The 21,362-nt window shown below is 43.8% G+C and overlaps 1 protein-coding gene across 3 annotated transcripts in view; it reads right to left on the bottom strand.

The window, feature by feature from the left end:
* Positions 1 to 984: 984 nt before the first annotated feature.
* Positions 985 to 21,362, bottom strand: part of PCNX4 (pecanex 4) — a 355,649-nt gene continuing 335,271 nt past the window's right edge. For all 3 annotated transcript variants that reach the window (XM_078660350.1, XM_078660351.1, XM_078660352.1), the window contains exon 11: positions 985 to 1,917. In XM_078660350.1, coding sequence (XP_078516476.1) covers positions 1,666 to 1,917 — 252 coding nt within the window. In that variant the 3' untranslated portion in view covers positions 985 to 1,665. The remainder of the gene's footprint in view (positions 1,918 to 21,362) is intronic.

The following is a 21,362-nucleotide window of genomic DNA, read 5'->3' on the forward strand; positions in this document are numbered from 1 at the left end:
CAAATCTCTCACTTCTTCCCCAACATGTTTCAAGTACACAAACATACTGGCAACCTAATTGTAGGTATAAAATGACCTGCTTTTTTTGAAATGTTTATTATTCAGCACTTAAACAGGAATGACAAACTTCTATCAAGATGTATTATTGCAGTCCAGGTTAAATGCACAACTTCAATTTGAAGCCTCACAAGCGACCAGGAACCTCACTTGGCCCCGTGAGGTCATAACAATGGAATATAAAGAGGTTTGTTTGATAACCCAAGATAATTACTAGAGTTTTCATTAGTGTAGTTTGATAATATATATATATATATATTTTGAGATATCTGGCAAATAGTTCACTCCTGTAGTCAACAGTGGGATGGCACACACAACCTTTTTTTTATTCCATGTTTCATCAGTAATAGAATCTTGTTTAGACACAATGTTACCAACAATGTTCTCCGAATTTAATTTTACCATGGTGACATAAGGTTATAAATCCCAGGGTACATACAAATCATAATTCACCCTATCAGTCTTATCTTTTGGTGGCAGAGATAAAGTGCATACAAGTAGTTTTTCATAAGTGTAATATCATATTCAAACCATCTTCTATCCTCCTATTACTGCCAGTCTGTGTGACACAAAGCGTATGTGATGCATCACCATTTTACTTTGTTATTCCAATCAAGGGTATTAAAACCTAGAGGCTCTGAATTCAGATAATGAAGGATGACAAATCTACCAAATTAGATATGGCTAAACTTTGATATACAATCCTGTTAATGTGCTAAATGACTATATTTTGTCATGTAAATGTCATTATTGTTTGTTGGAAAGAATATAAAACATGATACATTGTAGTGTATACACCTTATTTTAACTACTCTGTGTAGTTCTAATTAATTTGTCAAAAACACAGATTCATTCCTATATTAAAAGTATAAAAGACTATCTCATACCGGTTCACTCATAAAACAAATGTGATCACAAATAACTTAATGCAATGAAAACAAAATATTTAATATAAATATTTAGACAGTATTTACATTTTGGTCAAACATGGTTACTTCATTAAAAAACACCATAGTCACATTTTAAACTGTAACCTCAAATTAATTCAAGTTACTTGGCAAATTGCTTATAAATAATCAATGCATAGATGGTTTTTGTACAGGTCTTATCGCAAAAACATTAGGTAGAGAAAAGGGTACGTTCAGATATTCTACAAGGAAAATAAAATTAAAACTGTATTTTGTACCCATCATTCCAGGGCAATTTTGAAAGCCTCGAGTGTAAAACCTAGGCCTATTCAAAATGTACATTATGCTGAAGAAATTCCTGAATTTTGCGCCAGGAGAAATATCTTGATCTTTTGATGCAATTTCATGTAATGTTTGCATGTGAGAAATTGATTTGTGCAGAGTTGTGTCGCTGAGAGATATTTTATTTTTATATCAGTCTCCTGCAGTATCTCTCATGATTTTCCACACTATGTATGTCCTCAAGTGAAAACATGTGAGATTCCGGCAAATCACATTTTGTGCTAAAAGAGTAATTTTGTTAAAATAAAAAACACACACAATTTTGCACACCCTTAGTTAAAAGATTTGCTTTTGAACCCTGTTGAGTGAAGTCTGGTATTAAAAGTCACCATATATGTGTTCTTACTCCACTAAAGGCCTAAAATAAAGGCACGTTTAGAGGTTCAGAGGAATATATTGGGTATCCAAGTGGAGGATCAGCGGCTTGCACAGTTAGGTTCCTTAAAAGTACTGGGTGAGCTTGTATGCTGTATCGTTCTTCATCATCATTTGTGGCATATAAAAGTTCCCAGGAAAGATTTGCCCATTGACCTCTGACAGCTTCTGCATTTAACTTCCCAACCTGCACCAACAGTTCCTGAAGTGTGAGCACTCGGCCTGTGAATACTCCCTGAAAAATGAAGAACGATCGGTCATTCAAAAGACTGGTGTTCATCAATATAAAAAAAATTCAAATAGCAATAACTACCACTGATGAACATACTCAACATTTGAAATCTCCCTATGCACACAACTTTCTATTGGTCCATCTACAACAAAATGTACAACTTTAGATCCATTCTTTTGATATTGGTATTTCTTTTTTAATTGCTTCCTTCCACTCTAACTCAATTGTCTATCAGGGATATACTAAGTTATAAAATTAGAAATCTACAAAAGATATAGGTTTTGTAAAATTGCATGTTAAATTAAGAATATTAACTTTGTTAAACACAGTTATCTAGAATAGCGTGAACTCCAAAAAGTCCCAGAGGAGCATGCAAAGGTAAACCATGCAGAAATTATATATGTCGTAGGCAGTGTGACCATTTGCTAATCCAAACAATACACTGCAACACTGATTAAAGTACTAGTGTATATTCCTACCTCTTTAAATGCACTGTAATGGAACAAGTGAATGCAAATGATATGTTCTGTACAAAACGACCTTCATCCTAAATATTGGCCACCTTGATTTTGTTCTCTGTTTCTTAAAGGTTCTCCAGAATATGCCAATTACAAGCTTGGAAAGGAAGAAGAATGGAAGCTCCAGATTTGACAATTGACAATATGAACAGATTATTTACCTCTGGTAAAGCTCTTTCTGGCGGATACTCCATCTAACTGCATAGTCCGCACATTGTCAGTACCCCAGGGTGCCAGACTGGATCAAGTGATGTTTCGAATCATTGCTCCAACATGTCTTTAAATCATTATGTTGTCTGGCTCAGACCTGCACTAGAAGTGAGGATGGCGCCATATAAGGTGCCACCCTTGAGCACGGATGTCAGTTTCTTTTAGAATCTGTCTGCGCCTATGGATGCTAAGCTTTTTAACTGATCAGGTATGACTGCGTGCAGATGTCTAGTCTAAAATCTTTTTGGGATGGTGAAAAGAGTCCATTCTACTAAAAGAGGATGATTGAAGGTGGTGAGGATTCTGTGGTTAGAATAGCCACCAGAAAAACTATGGTCTCTGGAAGGGTTCAAACCAGAACCAAGTGGGCAATATGCCCAAGCTTATGGACCTTGCTATCAAGGCAGTAGCAGTAGTGCTTTGAGAACATATGAAGTGACACCTATGTTGCAGCCTGACAAATATCCAGAACAGGCACTCCATGTGCCAGCACAGTGGCAGCATTGGATCTTGTCAAATGAACTTGCAGACCTTCTGGAGGCTGTTTCTCGACCAATATGTAACATATCTTCCATCCAATGGTCTCAAGTATGAAGGATGTAAATATTCAAGGCTCTTTTGGGATCCAAGCTATGGAATTTTTACCCCCCTTTTTTAAGGCTGAGGCAGACCATAGAATGCCAAAAGGGTGATGGCTTTTCCAATGTGAAATGGCATCACAATTTTTGGCAAAAACACCACTGTAGTTCGCAGCATCAATTTGCCTGGAAAAAAGGTGACGTTTGGTGGGTGAACAGACAGAGCCTGTGGCTCACTCACATGATGAGCTGTGGTTGTCGCTAGGAGGAAGGCTGTTTTGAGAGTCAGAAGACGCAAAGGACAGATGTGCATTGGCTCAAATCATGTACACATCAGGAAGGTGGGGACAAAATTAATGTTCCGCTGCAGCATTACAAAAGGCTTGTCTGGAAACTTACGGACTAGACCTTTAAGAAAACTCATCACAACAGGTGATTTAAACAGGGACAGCTAGGCCGGTAAGCACAAAAAAGCTGAAAGGGCAAACAAGCACATTTAACTGTACCCACGGCCTAGCGTTGATTGCCTTAATTAAGCACAAAAAGCAGAACATCTGACAAATTTTCTTGTAATGGGTCTGTGTGACAGGAATTGCACCAGGCCACAAACTTGTCCCAGTGTTTAGGGTAACTACATTTTGTTGATGTACATCCAGCTGCCAGAATGACATCCATTACTTCGAGAGGTAGATCAAAGGCAGTCAACGGTCTCTGCCCAATCCCTGCGCATGGAAGTGTAGATTGCTCAGGCCCAAGTGAATGAACCTGTCCTGCTGCTGCAACAGGAAGTGGCAGCCCGCTCTGAGGACTGATGTACATGTTCAGAAGATCCAGGCACCACTCTCTCGTTGGCCAATCTGGAGCCTCTAGGATGACTTGGGCATCGTTGTTCCTGGTAATATTCAGATCTCAGATCAGAAGAGACAGTGATGGGATTGTGTCTCAGAGAGAGAGCCTTGTTGGGAACTCCAACACACAAAAGTGTTGACACTAGGTGTTCTGAGCAGTGGCTAAGAGATATAGCCAAGGCTCTCCCTATTGCTGGAAAACACCCAGCACCACCTCTAGGTATATTTGCCATTCGTGGTCAATGGAGAGAGACCAACTTGAGTTCGTCAACCCTGGCATTTAAAGATGTTGCTGTGTGTTTCACGATCAGAGAGATGCCTTGCTGACTGAGCCTACCCCAGAGGTGTAGAGCCTCCTGACAGAGAACCAAGGACCTCACCGCGCCCTTCTTTAAGTTGTACCACATGGTGGTGGCATTGTCCATGAGCACATGGATCAGCCTCGCTTTGATGGATGATAAGAAGACCTCAAAGACCAAATGCCCACTGCAGAGTCTGTGTGTGCTATCTGGAGTAGTCCACCAACAGGATGCTGGAGGCCGAGATGTCTCCGAGGCACTCTCACTGAGACCCAGGACAGAGGCTGAAACATCAGGATCATAGCGCTAATGTCCTCAAATCGCTGACCCAGAGGGGAGGCTCTAAATTGCACCATTACCAGAAACGATCTGATGAACGTAAGCCTTTACAAAAAGTCAGTTGTGACTTTAGCATGTTGATCGAAAATCCCTGAACCACCAATCTTTCAGGCATATGGTGTCGCAGAAGGAAGAGTAGGTCGCCAGGAGCTATTCTGTGCCATCTGGCAACCTGTCTGTTAACTGGTGGGAAACAGTCAGGTTTGGCCCAGGTGCCCATTTGTATATCTTTCAGAGATTCATGAAAAAGGTGTGGTTCTGTTGAAGTGTGTCTAGCGTGTAGGACTTCCATCGGGACATTTGTCTTAACTTCAACAGACATCCTTATTACTGAGACAAACTAAGCAGGTTCCACTTTGGAGGGGAGAGTTCAATCCAGTTTCCGGGGAGGTATCTAGCCCAACGGCAATTTGAAGGTCCATAAACAGATTCTCCTTGTCATAATAATGGGATGCTTCATATCAGTCATCTCCATCATCACTGTGACTGTGCTCAGAATTAGAATTAAAAGGAATGTGGAGTGTTCTGGGAAAAGGCAGAGTGGGGGGTTGCAATTTCAGTCGAGGTTAAGTCTGATTCACTTCTGAGTCCGATAAAACAAAGATTTTCCTCTGGTGTTGACACACGGGGGATCAGTGAACATTGTGGGGCAGGGTTTGAAGTCAGGTTGGACGTTAGCCCCAGAGTTTGGGCAGACCCCACAGGGGGGTAAAGAGGCACAGACAGCAACAAGGATGGATCTGCCATGGTAATCCAACTGGAAGCCTCCTCACATCATTCAAGCCCAAAGGGCACCAAAGATGCGCAACGTGACTTCCTTGAAGGCTTCAACTTGTAGTGGTATTGCAGATGGACCCAAGAAATTGGGTTATATCGGCACAAGCTGCGGGACTGCTTCCCCGGTAGGAGACAGAGATTGAAAGGCAGCTTGATGTCCATGGGACTTCTCCGGACAAGTGTGGCTAGAAGAGGTGGAGTCACACTTTCACTTATTACATTTCTTTTTCGCTTTGCACTTACCGGATGACTTGGAATGGATCTTTTGCAGGAACGGCCTTGAAAAACAACCAGGTCTGTGTCTTCTGCTTTGACCCGCCCTAGCCCTTATGTGTCACCTGATGGCGTTCGGTGATGTAGAGCTTGGCTTTGTGGCCCCAGATCGCCTTGAGATTCATCCTGGTGCAGTCCTTGTGAGCATTTAGAGTTGTGCAAAGACCCTAGAAACTAGAGACATACTTGGTGAGGGTCTGCGACAGACATGTTTGCGACAGTCTATGCAAGGTTTAAACTCTGTAGTTTACAAGGAGAACATGGTCCCTTGCACACTGTGGAGAACTTTGTTATAAAAACTTGTCAGAATTACAAGAAAAATTTGAGTTGAGGGAGCGAACTCTGGAACCATGTTCAAAGAGGTAGAAGGAAAGGAACTGATGTCAGTTCACAACGGTAGTGTAATATCTCTTAAGTGGCTTTTGGAGTCACTTCCAGGGTGGAATGAAGCAGGCGCGGAGCTGCTTGACGCAACCTACCGGCATGTGATAGGAATGCTGGGAAAAATCTCAGGATCCAGTCTGGACCCTGCAGGTATTTTCAGGGTAAGGAATCTGCAGTTAGAAGTATCAATCAGAAAGCATTTCTACTTCAATGTGCAGCTGCATAGACAGGATATGCTGTCACCAGGAGTCCAAAATTTACTTTTTACAACTACTAGCAAACAGAGAGCTAATGGCAGATTTACTGGGGTTGTCAAATCGGAGTAGTTACCGGAGATTGGTGAGCGCCAACCTAAATAATGTGGCTCAGAATTCGACAGAACCAAAACAGAGACCCCATACTCTAAATAACAGAAATATTAACAATAGGGACATGAGGAAAGATTAAATGCATTGCAAGCTAAATGGTAGAACACTCAGTCTTCTATGCAATGGGGAATGTTATTTAAAGTTGGAAGGGTCCTCAGCTATGACAAGCTAGTTGTTCTGTAGTGAGTCACGATGTGTATAAAAGACCTGGTCAAATCTACCAAAATTCTAAACACACTCACCCAAGTACAAGCTAATCTCAACTATACATTAGAATAGAGGCAGCCGTGCTCCTTGACTAAGATATTGCCCCAAATTATTGTATCACATGCACACTGTCCCGGGACTTAAAGATGTCATTTATAGAGCTGAAATAAGCTAATACAAAGTTACCTGGTCTCAACAAAAGATCTATTTGAATTGAAAGAGTTTATAATGCTACATAGAAGCTATATATTAACCAGAAGGAATGAAAGGATAAGTTGAGATATCCCATTAATTCATCAGTCTTATCCAGATTTACTCACACCCTAACTACAGGGGCTTTGTTGAACAGTATCTTAGGGATGCCCTAATTGGGCGCTGCGACAACTTATACACAACTTGTGGTAGTCATGCGCCACAGGCCAAGTCTTCATAGAGATTAGTCTAAAAAGAATGTTAACCTTCCCCTACATTATGTCGGTGTTCTTCATCACTGGGCCGCTCTTCACAGTGGCTGCATGTGTGTTAGACCATGGCAGGCTATCAAGAACTTCTTGAGGTTGTGTTTTGGTCATACCATTCTAGCAAAGTTGCTTTGAAAACCTTACAGAATCAGGGAGTGTACATATTAGAGTATAAGAATCGGCCGTGAATAAAAATGTGTTTGAGGTGGTTTGTCAATGTCATTTTTATCTTCACCCCTTCCATTGCGGTAAAAACAACCTAGCTACATGGGAATATACTAAAAATCCCTAGATTCTGTGTCTCACGTCAGCATGTTTTTGCCCCCTATTACAATTAATGAGGCATGAGCATTTGTCAGCCTACTCTTGTCCAAACCACAGCTCTATTCAGCCCTAGTCACTGGTGCCTCTCTCTGATGGATTCCTGCCCTTGGATCACAGCCATAAGCAGGACAACAGGCACCATGGATTCGGTTTTTGGGGGGAGTGGGGGGTGCATGTGGACGAGGGGGACAGACACTGTCTAGGGGCTGACCACCCTGCGAAACCCTTCACCCTTTATGGAGGCACATTGCTACTTTAGAATTTTAATTTTCCCTTTCGGGAGCACCTATGTTCCAGCCAGCTACATTGTCCCTATCAGGGAATGGAATATTTTGCTTTTTAGATGTTGGGCTCAGAGGCATTGTGTCACTCCCTTAGGCATATATTTCTACTAGAGTGTGCACAGAGTCTCTACTTTCCACTGGTGCCCCTCCTGAATGGATTCCTGCTCTAAGGATTGTGGCTATGCCGCAATCCCTGTGGCAGTTATCCACCACTAACCAATACTGTTTGTATTTGGCCTGTTGTCATATTGTAGCTTTAGCAATTCATTTTTACGTGCATAGTAACTGCCTACCCCGCCCCCCTCCCCCTCCCCGCTTGTACCTTCATCCCCCGAGTGAGGGAAAAGTCATGGGGACCAATTTGTTTTTTTAGATGCTGTCACCCGGGATCTTTGTGCTGTTCCCCGGGCACCTATTTCCAAAAGAGGAGCACTAAAGGAAAATTAACAACTTCCACTTTTCAACGGTGCCCCTTTTTAATTGATTTCTCCCTGTGAATCATGGCCACACCACGATCGTCAAGCAGAGGGGCTTTGCATAGGGGCCGACCACATCCTTAGAGCATTATTTAATGCATTTTCCCTTCTCTGGAGGGGGCAAGGCAATCAGGCAAGTATGAGTGAGTATAAGGCGCAAGAAAGAGAAGTCCTCCTGAGCCGGCAGCGTTAGGAAACGTTCATCAACCATCAGCACAATATTAATCAGGAATCGGAGTGTTGTGTTCAGGTCGCAGGCCATGGTCGTCAATTCACTCACACACATTTATACATATACACTCACATAAACACACTCACCGGCAAGCACGCACATAAAATGCATTTAAAGACATTTTTTACGTATCTCTAATGCCATGGAAGGGCATATTCCATGTTATTGTAATGTCTTTTTTTAACACTATTATTGAATAATATATTTTATTTATTCACTATTAGTGTAATACAAATGTACAGCCCAAGCTCCCCCAGTGTTCCTGGCACTGAATGTGCGAACTCTCAGGCCAGGGGTCGCAAAGGCAGTGCTGGGAGTAGCAAACGACAAGCCAGGAAACCCAGGGGTCGCAGCGGTGACCCCTAAATAACGTTCAAGTCGCAGGTGATAGGACCAGTCACATAAATTGGATAGTGTCGGCAGACAGATTAGTACAACATTTATCAATTGAAATTCTCTTCTTTTTGGGTTCTAAATGTAAGCCAGGGTGAAATAAACACCACATTTCTCAGAATACCCTATGAATCACGTCATATTATGGTTAATCCCAAATTTAAAGTTTCACAGATAACTACTAGTCTTAATTTAATGCATTGGTCACTCTTACGATTTACCATACGAATTGATGCATGGTCGGTACAGAATGAAACATTATCATAAACTGCAGATTAGTTATTGGTTTTGGGTATTGTGGGTTTTTGGACATCCACAAATAGTCTAAATATCCCTGAAATGGGAAAAGTTTGACGAATGGAACAGTAAATAACTTTGGTAAATTGGTTAAAGAATAAAATGTTGCCACCTCTTTTTTCCTACTCATTTCATCGTTAGTTTATTTGAGAAAACTGTAAGCGAGCTACAGTGGCGTAACAAAACTTGAGGAGTCCCCCTGCAAAGTAGATGGAGGGGCCCCCCACCAGACTGACTCAGGAGCGCTCAGGTCATGGTACTGTGCTGCGCCCCCCCCCCCCCCCCATCTCCCCCCAGGAGCTCGGCCCCACCGCACACACTGTAGGGACTGTAGGAGCCTTTGTTGCATCACTGAATGACACGCTTAACTTCCCAGTCCTCCTCCAACTGCCACCCACATCTCCGACATTCCCTTCAAACATTCCAAATGACATGAGAATGCTCCAACTACAATCACAGAACATAACACACTTAGAATCTGTGTTCATTCATTGGCAAGAAGTTCTTCTTTGGCTAGTGCACCACAAAGCCTCTCACAACCATGCCAAGAAAGGTTAGGCGGCTAATGCAAGATCAGTTATTGGTTAATTACAGAAATTGAAGGTCATTCTACGCTGTTTAATGCAACAGCTTCTCCAGTCCTACTGATGAAGATGTGTAGAACTGGAAAGACTTATATTTCACCTTTGCTCAAACCCCTAAGCGATTGCTGGGAGACATAATAATGGCAAAACAGCACATGATTTTTCTCAACATAACATAAATCACTGGAAGGAGCTGTCATTTCCGTGTGGAAGTGAAGCTGGATAGGCTCTCACCAGCCAAAATTAATACTTTATCACCAACTATGAAGCAATCTAGGAACAAGATAATCCAGTGATTACATGATTTTGAATCAATAGGCTTATGTGGTGAAACCTTTTGGCCCCGAAATTTAATTTTTTGTTTTTAATTTCATCACAGCATTTTCTGTAAGATGCATTTTTTTTGTTTCAAAAGGAACTGTGTAGTTGGGAGGACTACTGGTTCTGCACCGGAGAGTGCTGTGGTAAGGTTACATTGGCACAAATTCTTTTTTTAAAGAAATTTTGCACGCAGGAGGAGGTGCAAGAAGTCACAGACAGTTTGAAAACATTTCTTTCTGGGGCTCTATTTTCTCAATTGTATGCTGCATATGGCATTATCTAGAGTAATAAATAATTTCAATAAGTCACGCTTTGAGTACAAAGTAACAAACCTCTTTAAACAATACGTTAATTTCATTAAAATGAATTTGTTTTGTACTTATTGTCAGTGTACTTTCCATTTTTGGGGATTAGGCTGAGCCAACTACAAACCACGAGCAAATTACAGAGCAGTCCTGCATTGAAGAAAACAGAACAGGCGAACCAAATTGTTTGTCCAAACATACACACACCAGAGCGATTGGGCAAATACACAGTCACCCACTAAAACCCTAGAATGGATAATTGTCGTGCCATTCATTTGAGGTTCACCAACAGTCAAACCTGGTGAGGCTGATACAGGTTAGGAGGTGGGTTGCGGGACGCAAGCTCTAACAGTGAAGGACCCACCAAGAAACAACCCATAACTTACATCACTTGCACAGGGTTTTTGTCATAAGGAAGATTCTCCTGCCAATCCCAAATTAGCACACACCCACCCACCAATTAACTTTGCAGTAGCAGCTTAAAAACAGTTGAGTTTAAATCGGAGTTAAATTCAAGAAAGTCAATAAAAACCTACACTTACTTATTGGTCTCATAGCTAGCTTCACCTTGCTGGCAGTAGCTTTAAACATATCTTCCTTTAAAGAGATAATGTGCTTTTTTACAAGATATAAAGCATGTTTTGCCTAAAACCTTGTATTCGTAATTCCGTAATGAAATAATGCTCTCTTCTTTTTACACTAGATAATCAAACTGTACAGTCTATTATTTCACTTGCTGTTTCCAATTCACATTTCCAAGTTTGAAAGAAGCACAGATTGCATGCTAACTGCACCAAATTAGGCAAATATAAAAAATGCATTATGGGTAAATTATTTAGTATGCTCTTATATTGCCATCTCGGGGGTTCAGATAAAGTTTAATATTCTGCTCTGTCTTTGGCCTGGGGGGAAGGGGAGAAGGGATGCGGCACAGGTAGCATTGCCACAAAGGCCACTTTTTAAATGTATCCGCATACAATTTTGTACAATCTCACGCATACATACATTCAAATACACATACACTGGTGAAGGCTCGCAGACACACACAAATAATATGGACATGCTCTCAGACATACACATAAGGGGAAACTTACCGGAGGCAGTCCTTGACATGCACTTCTCGAATCACAACTGACAACTGCCCAGATTCAGTAAAAAGTGCGCCCGATCGAGGCTCACACCATTATGCCCAATAAGAAGCTCAGATAGGACGGAGGCTCTCCTTTTCCATTATCGTGGCTTCTGATGGGTCATAAGGGCGCGTGAGGGACAGGCCCCAATTCACCATTTTCTTACATGCTGCACTGCCTGAGGCTAGTACAGCATGTCCTCGGACATGTATTGCATCTGTGAAGGACGGGCTGGAACAGCAAACACCTGACGCATGCGCAATACAGCCCTGGGGAGCCCTCTTCTGGTGAAGGGTGATATTACAGCTTTTATACGCAACCAAACAATGGGTAAGATAGTTTCTTTCATGTAAAAGCTGTAATATCATAACAATAAGGTGAAGAGTAAGGTATGATGGTTTGGGGGGGTGGGAGTCACCGCCCTTTTGCCCCTTATAAAGGAGGCGCCAATGCAATCAGGAGCTCTCTGGTCGAAGGGCTGTGCTGAGGGGGCGCCTGGCGAGCTACACAAATGGACCCTTGCTGAATTTTGTCTATTTTTCCAGATTGTATAGCTTTACGGGATCCCCATGGGTTTCACAACTGTTTTCTCCACAAAGTGCAAGTATGTAAAACCAAAAAAATAAGTAAAAATTAACGATCACTTACAAAATTGCAAAAATAACGGTAACAATTATTTTACCACTCTGCCAGTTCCTGGAAGCTCTGAATAAGGGGATCTTAACACAGTAAATCTTTTGTTTTTTGGAAATGTATCTGTGTAGAATACTTTTCCCCCATTTTTTTAAACCCCTTTAGTGCGGTTGTCTGACAATAGTAGATGGCCACACTACGCCCCACTGAATTTATCGGCTATTGGCCGATACTCGGAAGGCATGAAAGAGATCATTACTTCCTCTTCAGCTCCAATTCCCCCTCCCGCCCAACTGTGATGTCAGCACGCCTCCCACTGAAGGCAGAGAAGCCAACAGACGGGTTCTCTCTCCACTGTTCGGATGAATTTTTGGGGCCCGCAATGCCTCCACAGATTTCAGGGAGGCATAGTTGGAGCTGTATGTTTGCCCAGACAGTGTTATCATGTTTACAAATCACAAAATAATGAAGTAATACTATCATAAAATGTGCTGTATTACGGTGCATAATTTGCCTTTTATTGCAGCATAATTTAGTCAACCTTGTTACATATTTTGGTGTTCTCCTGCAGCATAATTCCAGTGACCCTGGTGATAGCACAGAGTTTTCACAAGGAGCACTCCTGTGCACAAAGTTGCAGGGCTTACTATTAGAATGGAGGCTTCTTGAGATTAAACATAGATTTCTGGCTTCAGGAAATGTTATCTTGGTGATAGCCCAGCAGTTCCTGCAACAATAAAGTTTAGCAAACGTATGCTGTGATATTGGCTCTTTGGGGAACCTGCAGCTGGATTGCAAAAGAGAAGCGTGTTTTTGTTTATTTACTGTTGCACACATCTCGCATGCGGACACACCCATGGACTAATTTAGATCTATAGACTGTCTTTTACGTATGGCAATGTTTTAGAAGTAAGGTTTTAGCCAATCAGTAGAGGCGGCGTCTCGGTAGATGACTGCTGCCCAGGCCTTAACTCAAGTAATGGAGGACAGCTCTGAGGGAGGATCAGTAACTAAGTCAGCATCTGAGGGATAGGAAAATGAATCAAAATCTGAAAGCAATTTTGGGGTTGACGGAGTTCCTTCCGATGACGCTACTTCCAGCAATTCTTAGGCACATGGTCATGTCAGTCGCAATGTCACAGTCTATGTAGCAAAGCCACTGTAGCAGGGTAGGGCAGTTCAAAGAGCAGGCATATGCTGCAGCAAGAACAGAAGGAGTGCCCCTTGGCAGGCCCCCAATTTAGTGCAACCTCAAATTCCCCCAATCACTGGAGAAGCGGGACGCAAAGTCGATACTGCTCATTTTTTGCCAAATGACTATGTCCATCTCTATTTGGATGTTAAGTTCCTTGAGAAAATTTTGCATCAAACAAATCTGTGTGCAGAATAATTTCAGAGGGAACATAGAAGCACTCATTCTAGGGCACACCTGTGGACTCCCCCTTCATTGAGAAGCTGAAGCCATTTTTCTGCCTCATTCTCAAAAGGAGGTTAATACACAAACCAAGCTTACAATCCTACTGGTCTACTATGGATAGTCTGGTCTTACTATTGCAGTGTGTGCTGGATTTCAATGATAATTCTGCTGCATTGCCCTAGGACCATCCAGACTATGAAAGGTTTTTCAACATTCAGCCTGTCATGGAACATTTGTCTGCCAGGTTTCCAGAGATTTATACTTCTTGAAAAAATATAGCTATTTAGGAGTCCTTGAACCTGTAAAAAGGGTGGTGTTCAGGCACTACATCAAAAGAGTTCGCTATGGCATCAAGTTGTACATGCTGTCAGAGAGGTCTACTGGCCGTGTATACAGCTTGAGAGTGTATACAGGGAAAGCTCTGCTCTAAACCATTTGGTTGCCTTCCGACACTAGGCGTCTTGGCAAAGTTTGTATGCGAGCTTGTTCAGCCTCTCCTTCATAAAGGTTATAACCTTTATGTGCACAATGTCTCTATGGGAGTAGAGCTGTTCAGTGAGCTGTACAAAGATGGCACTGTGGCATGTGTGACAGTTTGTTGTCATCGCAATGGATTCCCGCAGCAGCTTCTTTGAAAGAAGCTCCAAATATCCAGAAGCATTGTGTTGTGTTCCAATTAACTTCTTGGAGTCAGATGGCTGAATTTCACACACCCGGCTGTATACTTGATTTCAACAAGTATATGGGCACAGTGGATAAGAAAGACCAGGTTCTTCAGTCATACAATGCGAATTGTAAAACTCACACTTAGTATAAGAAGCTGTTTAATCACCTGATCTAGTTGTAAACATAAAAATATGTTGTTTATCGTCAGACCACCACAGAAAGACCCACATATTTCCTCAACTTTCAGTTGACCATCATTAAAAGTCTTACTGCTACCGAAGCAGCAGCCTCTTCTCATATGTTGTGGAGGATGAGGCAAGACTGCAGGATTGACAATATGCTGACAGGATTCCTGCAGAGACTAGAAAGAACATAAGCAGCATTGTCGTGGAGTACCCTGTGTGGCAAGAATCTAAAGCCTTTAATAGTTTTTGAAGTTCACCAGCATGTTTGAATTCGTTTCAAAGGTAGATATGCTCGCTCAGTTTGAGGAACGTGGGTCGTGCAAGACAGCCTTGTACACCCCAAAATTGCATTCGCAAAACAGAGGCGTTGAATTTAGCACAGTAAATGCTCTGAAGGTGATTGAAATACATATTCTCTTGAGGTTCAAGTGGTTAGTAGGCCAAGTTCACTTGAACTATTATATACAGTTGTGTATATATGTGCTAGGCTGTATTAGTTACCACTTCTGTATTAACTTAACTCATAGTATTTTTTAAGCATATGTCTACCACCTATATTTACCCTGTAAAGCACTTTGATATCCGCAAGGGTCTTGTTTGCGCCATACAAAACATAAAAAAATAAATAAATATAAAAAAAATAGCTTCACTTGGCAATTACACAGGATTAGTCATGATTGTGTAGGGAACAGAGACATGAACAGGTAGGAAAAGCTTAGGCTAGGTGTGCTTTAACAAGGATATCACATAGGTGGAAGGCAGATAGTCCAACTACATAAGCCATCACTTCATCTTCACCAAAGGACTCAACCCTATCAGCACATCACTCACCCAGATAATGGATTACTTCCTCACTCAACTAAACAGATGACTACAAATCATACAGAACGCATCAGCCAGCCTCACCCTCAACCTCACACCATGCACACACCCTGCATCTCAAACAGCTTTACTGGCTCCCCCTCAACAGCTCTTTTCAAACCCTGGACACACATATTCAAAGACTTACACAGAACTGGCTTAGCAAACCTTCAAACAGCCTGAGATTTCAGAAACCTTCCATACAGTGGGTGAGGATGGAAATGGACCACAGCTATACAGAAAGAGATGACCATGCAGAAAAAGTAAAGGAAACGTCTCCAACATCGGAAAGCTTTCGCGGAGGAGGGTGGACAAAGGTCTCTTGGCTATTGTATAACATGTTTGAATACACTTAATTATCCAACTGGCTATGACTGATTTGGAAAGAGCCCGCCCCTTGAGCAGTTTTGAGAAGGCAAATGAGCTGTTGAGTCTTCCGAAACAGTATTGTTCTGTCCACATAGTACATACGGGCTCGCTTAACATACAGATTGTAGAGAGCCCTTTCTGCAACTGAATCATGTAGCAGAGAGAAGACAAGTGACTCTAAAGATTGGTGTAGGAAAGTAGGGTCTGCGTTCTTGGTCACCCCGACTTTTTGCTGATGTCATGGTATTCTGTCTAGTCTGACTGGGATCCTACTAATCAGGACCCCAGTCTCTGTGCTTCTCTCCTAAATTGGACATGGTGAGCACTCAGGTACACCCTAGATTGCCTACTGATCTACATTTGAAAGTCCCTAGTATACGGTACTAAGGTACCAGGGCATAGGTACACCAGGGGTCCCCCATGGGCTGAAGCATGTATTTTGCCACCCATGGGAGACCACTCAAATTGTGACTACAGGCCTGCCATTGCAGCCTGTGTAAGCTGGTGCTTATAGGTTTCCTTATATCCGAGGTCACTGCACTTAAAACCTATAAGTAACCTCTAAGGCAGGACTTTCAATCTTGAAGGCAGGGTGCTCGTTTATAAGTCTGAGGGTGCCCCTACACGAGCAGGACACCCCTACAATCCACGGAGTCCATTCTCCCGGGTTGAAAGTGCATCAGCCATTACAATACATAGAGTGGCCATGCATCATTATGCAATGGCTAACTATAAACTGGCTGTAACGAAGCCTGTTGTGTTTGGTATCAAACTTGCTGGAATCATACCCCACCACCGTAAACAGTGTTGGAGGTATGATTCCAAGCACTGTAAAGCTCCGCCGGCAGGCCCTCAGTGCTCCAGGTACACTCTTCTAGACCCGGTTAGAAAACTACGGCTGCTGCCGACCAGAGACACAATTCGGTCTTCCTGTTGCTGAGCCAAGCCCTAGCAGGGGAAGGCAGGACAATAGGTTTCCTGTCACAGGGAGGTGTGACCACCTCCCAGACAGGACTAAGTGTATTGGGACAGGGTGGGGGCGCTCGCCAGCGTCACCAGACTGCTTTTAAGGGCACCTGCATACTCCAGTTGGAACCAGTTCAAGGAGCCGCGGGCTCCCGCTCTGGCGCAAAACTGGACAAAGGACATGGGAGTATCCTCCCCAATGTCCAGCCCCTCCTGTGGGAGGGACCCCTGAATCATCCCAACCCTTTCCTTAGTGTTCTTAAGGGCTTACCTGTGGGTGGCTCCTAAGACTCGTCGTGGGACAGGATTCAGATCCGAAACCACTTCATCTTCAACCGTCTGGGCACTTTGGACTTCGCTTTGGAAACCGAGACTGCAACTGAGAAGACTCCTGCTGCTCCTGGCCTTGTCGTCTTGCCAGTCTTCTGCGTCGTCTGTGTCTGTGCTCCATACAGGTTCTTCTGTGAACATCCAAGACACCCGAAGGAATCTCCCTTTAAGTGAAGGAGTCGCTTTGCTGCATCTGCAGGCACCGCAACAAAGCCGACTGGTTTGCTGTTCCTGACCTCCTAGGCACTCCGAAAGGTTCAATAACACAGGTGGTGGTTCTGCAACTGCTTCGAGGCCTGCACTGCCTTCACTGAAAGTTTGAAGCCAGTATCCCTCGTCAGAACCGCTGGAGCATACCCCTGTGCACTGCGTTGACTTGGTGCTGCCAAGGCTTGTTGAATATCTTCACCAGAGATCTTCGAGCTCCAAGAAGCTCCAGCCTCAAGCATCTCCTAAAGCCAAGATCTTCACCTGCACTGCATCCTCTGCACTGTGGGACTTTATCCTTTGGTGAGCTGCTCGAGGTCCTATTGAGACTCTTGTGCTTTCAGCCCGTGGGCCCTCTTGAGGGTCTTCTTTGGCTCCAGTGGGCTACCCTGCTTGCTCTGGCCTGCTCTGTTTTACCTGTTCGTGGTGAGTCACTTGGACCCTGCTGGTCCCGACACTGCATCTTTTTTGACTACTACGCTGGTTGTCTATGCTTGTTAGTGCCCCTGCCAGACACTGACCCGCTGGCTCTTGACATCCGACGTCGGACAGCTTGTGAACGGCTCCTGGTGTTCCACAGCGTCGCCTGGTCCGCACAGCTGCAACTTCAAGGGCACCATGAACTCACCTCCAGCTCTGGTATCGGTAGGCATTTGTCTTCCATGCCTCCTGGTCACTCCTGAGTGACATTGACTCTGTGCCCTCTGTTTGTAGGTACCTCTTATCTTGAATCCACCTTTGGGTTCCACCAGACTCTTTCACCTTCTTCACCAGTGGCATCTTCACTGAAGTCCTCCATTGTGGTCTACAGCGGTTTCCGACGTCACTTCGCACCTATGCACCCGGTTTCTCTGGTGTAGGGTCACGGGATATCCACGGGTGGGGTGACTCTCTAACTTTCCATCTTCCACCAGATGTCTTCAGGGTCCGATTGAAAGGGTCCTCTTTCTTCAAAACAGCAACCGCAACTTACCCATTGACTTGTATTGAGTCCACAGTCATGTTCCCACTCTGCACATGGCCTGTGTGGGGTTCTTGAGTACTTGCCTTGGGTGGTTTCTTGGGTCCCTGACTCTCCTACGTCTTCTGGGTCCAGTTTCTACTTAGGTCGTGGTTCGAATTCCACTATTTTAGTATATGGCTTGGTCCCGCCTGGGACCACTGTGTATTTGTGCTACTTACGTGTTCTAGTATCAAAGTATTATGTGTATTGTCGTTATATCTCCTGGTAGGAGATATTGCAATGTGTTAGTGAGTTTTTATAATAAATACATATTTTTTATAACTACGCTGTGTGGTTCTTTTTCACTTAACCTACACTATAAGATTAAGTACTGGTAAAACAAGTTGCTTCACACTCCTTCTGGACTAAGACTGAAGGCTGCGCTCCACAGCTACCACTTAGAGAGCTTTCTAAGGTTGCCTAAGACCACTAAATTCACAATATGGGTTGTCTGGATTAGTGCAGGGTGCTACACTTACATAAGTGAGCATCATATACTTAGCCAGCCTCCTACAGTTGGTTAAGGTGGAAGGGAGAAACCACCTTTGAAAGGAACTTAGGGTTAGTATCGAGGACAACCCTGTCTTGTGGACCTGAAGGAAAGGTTCTTCCAACATTAAAGTCTGGAGCTTGCGGATATATCCGAAGGAGGTGATTGCGACAAGGAAGGCCACCTTGCAGGAGAGGAATTGAAGGGGACATGAATGGAGGGGCTCAGAGGGAGGACCCATGAGTCTAGTATGGACAATGTTCAAATTCCATACGGGGGCTGGAGGAATGATCCTTTTGAGACTTCTATAAAAGCTTTGATCACAGGGATGCTGAAGAGGATTATGTGTCCTCTAGTCTGAAGGTAGGCAGCCACTGTGGTGTAGTGGAGGCGAATAGAGGTAAAGGTTAGCCCACATGACTGCAAGTATAGAAGGTAGCAGACAATATCTTGGACACTAGCTGTCAAAGGACTGATGTGGCGTGAGAGGCAGTAGTGGACAAATACTTTCCACTTTGCAGCACAACAGCCACAATTAGTGGGCTTACGTGCTTCCTTTAGAATGTTCATGAGTTCCGGAGGAAGGTTTAGATAACTAAACTCTTAAGACCTCAGGAGCCATCCTGGGGTCGGGTGACTGATTTCTCCATGGTCCTCCTTGAGAAGATCTAGATTATTAGAAAGCTCCTTGTGTGGGTCCACCACGAGTTGTGGAGTGTAGTAAATCAAGGCGGTATGGCTAAGGTGGAAGCCACCAGGATGAGGGTGTACGACATCTGCAGAAGTGTCCAAACCATGAAAAGAAGTGAGAGAGGCAGAAAAGTGTAGGCAAATATCCCTGACCACTTCATTTATAGTGCACTGCCCATGGACTCTGGGTACCTTGTGGCAATGCTTAGGCCTTTTGTGTTTTCTGGAGTGGCAAAGAGGTATATGTCGGGGAAACTCACACCAATGGAATGCAGAAGGAAGACTTGCAAATTGAGTTCCCACTCCTGTACTTGTTGCCTTATCCTGCTGAGGAGGTCTGCAAAGTCGCTGTCTACACCCGGAAGGAACTCAGCCAGTTGATGGACTCTCTCATAGAGTGCCCACTGCCAAAGGCCCTAAGCTAAAAGTGAGAGTGATTGCCACCGTGTTTCTGTAGCTCATATATGGCATATATGTATCACAAAGAGAGGGAGGACCTGGTGTCCGTGGGGGCTAGTTCATGTCTCCTGGTAGATATAGACAAAATCAAGAACTAGCACTCCCTAAGGAAGCTAAATGCTCATGTTCAGGAAAAAACATTTGTTTTTTATGAAAACCCTCACCCACCAACCTAGTTGGTGGTATGCTTCATCATCGGGTCCCACCCAAGTTGCCGAGTGCACCCTGGGTGTGCTACAACACCTGTATTACAGCTGAGCTGGTTTTCACTGTCTTGATAGTGCAGTTAAGTGAACTGGAGTGTGTAAAAAAACTGTCCACTGGGTCCCTTAAAGTGAAGTTTGTTTATTTACTACTGGGCCCTCTGGCAGTGCTTACAAATCGGTAGATATGTGTAGAGGTAAATGATGTCTCTAAAATCCATGCGTATAAAATCAGGTCAACATTTTTCAGCCAGGCTACAACGTATGCTGGCTTTCGTTAGGACCTATATGTCAGTAATAGGGTGGTGAATGTAAAGGTCAAGAGAGATTATGATGACCTCGCTAAGGTGCGCGTTAAGGAGGGAGAGTTCCTCCCATTGCTGCTAAAATAATGAGTTTTTCATCGCTGGCAACATGAATCCCACAGGGAGGGCAGGACCTGTTGTTACACTTTCATCAAGGCCATCTGTCCGCTTCCTGTACCTACTGCAGCCTGCTGGACGAGATTCCTTCGTCAGACAGACAGCATTAAGGGCCCAAGAGAAGAAAGAGGTTGGAGGCCTTGGCAGTCTCTGTGTCCTTGATCTTCTTCGGCATCTCATCAACCTGTGGCCCAAAGAGGTGCTCTTAGTCAAAGGGCAGGCTGAGGCAATGTTGTTGAACATCTGGTTTGAAGCCAGGGACCAAGCGTGTCTGCGAATGAGCACACTAGAATTTATGCCACAAGCAGCAGCATCAAGGGCAAATCTTTTGGTGGTATTGGAGGTGAGTTTGCCTTCTGAGACTAACCTTTGGCCCCGTTTGTGAAACTCATCTGAAAGATGTTGGAGGAGCTCCTCCATCTTATCCCAGTAAGCCCTGTCATACTGGAAATCAAATCTATAGAATTAGCAATGCGCCAGTAGTCGGCAGATTGCCCAGTGACATGTTTGCCAGCTGTGTCGATTAATTGCATTTCTTTGTCCAGCAGTGGTGCCCTGTGCATTAGCCCTTTTGCAAGCAGTGTGTACCACCAATGAATGGTGGAGGAAATTGACCCTTGATGTAGGCCAAGTCAAAGAGGGAGGCCTTATATATTTCCCCCCACAGTAGGGGTGACTACCCAGGCTTTAATTGGCTCTCTGAAAATATCTGGAGCCAGTTTAAGGCGGGACATGCTTGCTGTGGAGAAAGCAAATTGGGGAGGGTCCATGGACAAGGCCTCTAAGGGGAGCGTCTAAGTCATCCCAATTCCGAACCTGGACGAAGCTGTGAGCATTTGAGTTAGTGTGAGAAAGGGTACCACAACAGAAAATAATATTGACAGCAGGGAAAGGAACCAAGAAAGCCCAAAGAGATCACCACAACAGTGTCGTTCAGTA

The sequence above is a fragment of the Lissotriton helveticus genome, chromosome 9, assembly GCF_964261635.1.
Source record: "Lissotriton helveticus chromosome 9, aLisHel1.1, whole genome shotgun sequence".
In the NCBI taxonomy this organism is placed as follows: Eukaryota; Metazoa; Chordata; class Amphibia; order Caudata; family Salamandridae; genus Lissotriton; species Lissotriton helveticus.